The sequence below is a fragment of the Aplysia californica genome, unplaced genomic scaffold (assembly GCF_000002075.1).
Source record: "Aplysia californica isolate F4 #8 unplaced genomic scaffold, AplCal3.0 scaffold00206, whole genome shotgun sequence".
NCBI classification, from domain to species: Eukaryota; Metazoa; Mollusca; class Gastropoda; order Aplysiida; family Aplysiidae; genus Aplysia; species Aplysia californica.
The window spans coordinates 782,874-784,615 of NW_004797476.1; the positions used below are offsets into that span (position 1 = coordinate 782,874).

Consider the following 1,742-nt stretch of genomic DNA (forward strand, 5'->3'; position numbering starts at 1 on the left):
CCGCTCCCAAAGCAGTTTGCTGTGAAGCACATGTTTACAAAGACTATCAACCACTTATTGATGCCCTCACAAAAAGACTTAACAATAATAAATAGGCCTAGGCCTATACAAATGTAAACCCAATTTTGACTCGCACAAACACACACAATAATAGATAGGCCTATCAGGTACAAATATTAACCCTTTTGATTTACACAAACACACACAATCAAAGATAGGCCTATACCAGGCACAAATATTAACCCTTTTGACTCACGCAGCCCATCTGTCCGTGGAACACTTAGCGGTAGTAGCCTTCTAATATTGTATTTAAAATATTATTGAGCATAGGCTATGGATGCCCCCACGTTAATATATTTAAAAAAAATCGTTGTTTATTGTTTGTGACTTCTTTTTTTTTTGGGGGGGGGTGTTGTTCTTAAATTCTTACTAAATCCCCTCATCCTCATAGATTTGTACTAACCCAACTTATTCTAACGTACAGTACGTATAGATGGATGTTATCTAGGCCTAAAATTCATGTAGTCCAACCGCCTTATTTCGTATCCCCCCCCCCAGGCAATTTTAACTTGCAAATATTGTCTTTTTAAACGATTACAGATCTATCTGACGGTGACAGTTCAGCCTAGATGTCTAGAAGAGATTTGTGCGTTGTTGATGGTGAAATCTAAAGGTTTTCATTCAGTAGGCTATTTAAATTTAAATTGAAAAAAAAAGAAGCAACAAGAGTCAGTAAAAATCCCCAACATTGTGCAAACCGAGGTTAAGCTAAACCACCCATTCCCCTTCTCTTTGTCACGACCGGTCAACCAAACGAATTCAGAAAACTGTTGGGGTTTTTTTTTGGACCATCCAGAGCATGTAGGCTAGGCTACTGTTTTATTGGGCTGTCCAAGACAAGAGGGCCCTTGGCAAAATTTCGCGCATTCCAGGTCAGGAAACTGGGTCAAATGGAAGTCTGGCTGTGACTCACTAACTACGTCAGAGTTGTCTCGCCCCGCATTCAAGGTTGAAGGCTTTGCTAGATCTACAACACGGAAATAGTTGTGGAATTGTGGGATGGTGGATGAGCGAGTGTAGAGTGCACAGCGAGAGGAGGCGTAATGAGAGGATGGAACCGGTTGATTATGTTTTACTAGTGCTGTGTATTATTCTGTTCATCGGTTTCTGTGTAAATTTTATGATTCACATCTTGTCCATTGTATACGGGTAAGTAGAATACCATTTGTGTTGTTATATTTATAGAACTGAGAAAATTGGTGTTGGATGGTAGGGCGGTCTGTGTCTAAGGACCCCTGTGCCCTGTTGAACGAAATTTGTTGTCATGAGTCAATGTATCATCAGTGCTCACATGAACAGGTACCCCAGCCGCTCCCCTGCACTCGTGATCTTCACGAATCTACTATGATGCATTCTAAAGAAGTTTATCATTATATGTACCTAGCAAAACATGTGTTTATAATGTAGCTTGTTCATGTTCTTAGACGTTTAAAGGTAAAAGGAAGTGGAAGGCATCATTCATATTCAAGCTTCCTACTCGACTCGGAACTTCCTTCATTTTTATTGTTGTAAAAAGCAAGGCTATCTAAGTTACTATAGAGATCTAGATCTAGAATCTAGATCTAGATTCTAGTATAGAGATAGCCTATATGGGGAAGATTGAAGAATACCGGACCACTCTAACAATTATTGCGCGAGAAAGTGGGGTAGGTGGGGCGGGTGGTTGGGGTGGAGGAGGGGGG

The 1,742-nt window shown here is 40.5% G+C and overlaps 1 protein-coding gene across 1 annotated transcript in view; it reads left to right on the top strand.

Annotated features, from left to right (window-relative positions):
- Positions 1-1,036: 1,036 nt before the first annotated feature.
- The window catches only part of LOC101864146 (ceramide glucosyltransferase), a gene marked incomplete in the record, with an annotated part of 21,259 nt that continues 20,553 nt past the window's right edge, over positions 1,037-1,742 (top strand). The window contains 1 exon segment of the mRNA XM_005099228.3: positions 1,037-1,209. Coding sequence (XP_005099285.3) covers positions 1,067-1,209 — 143 coding nt within the window.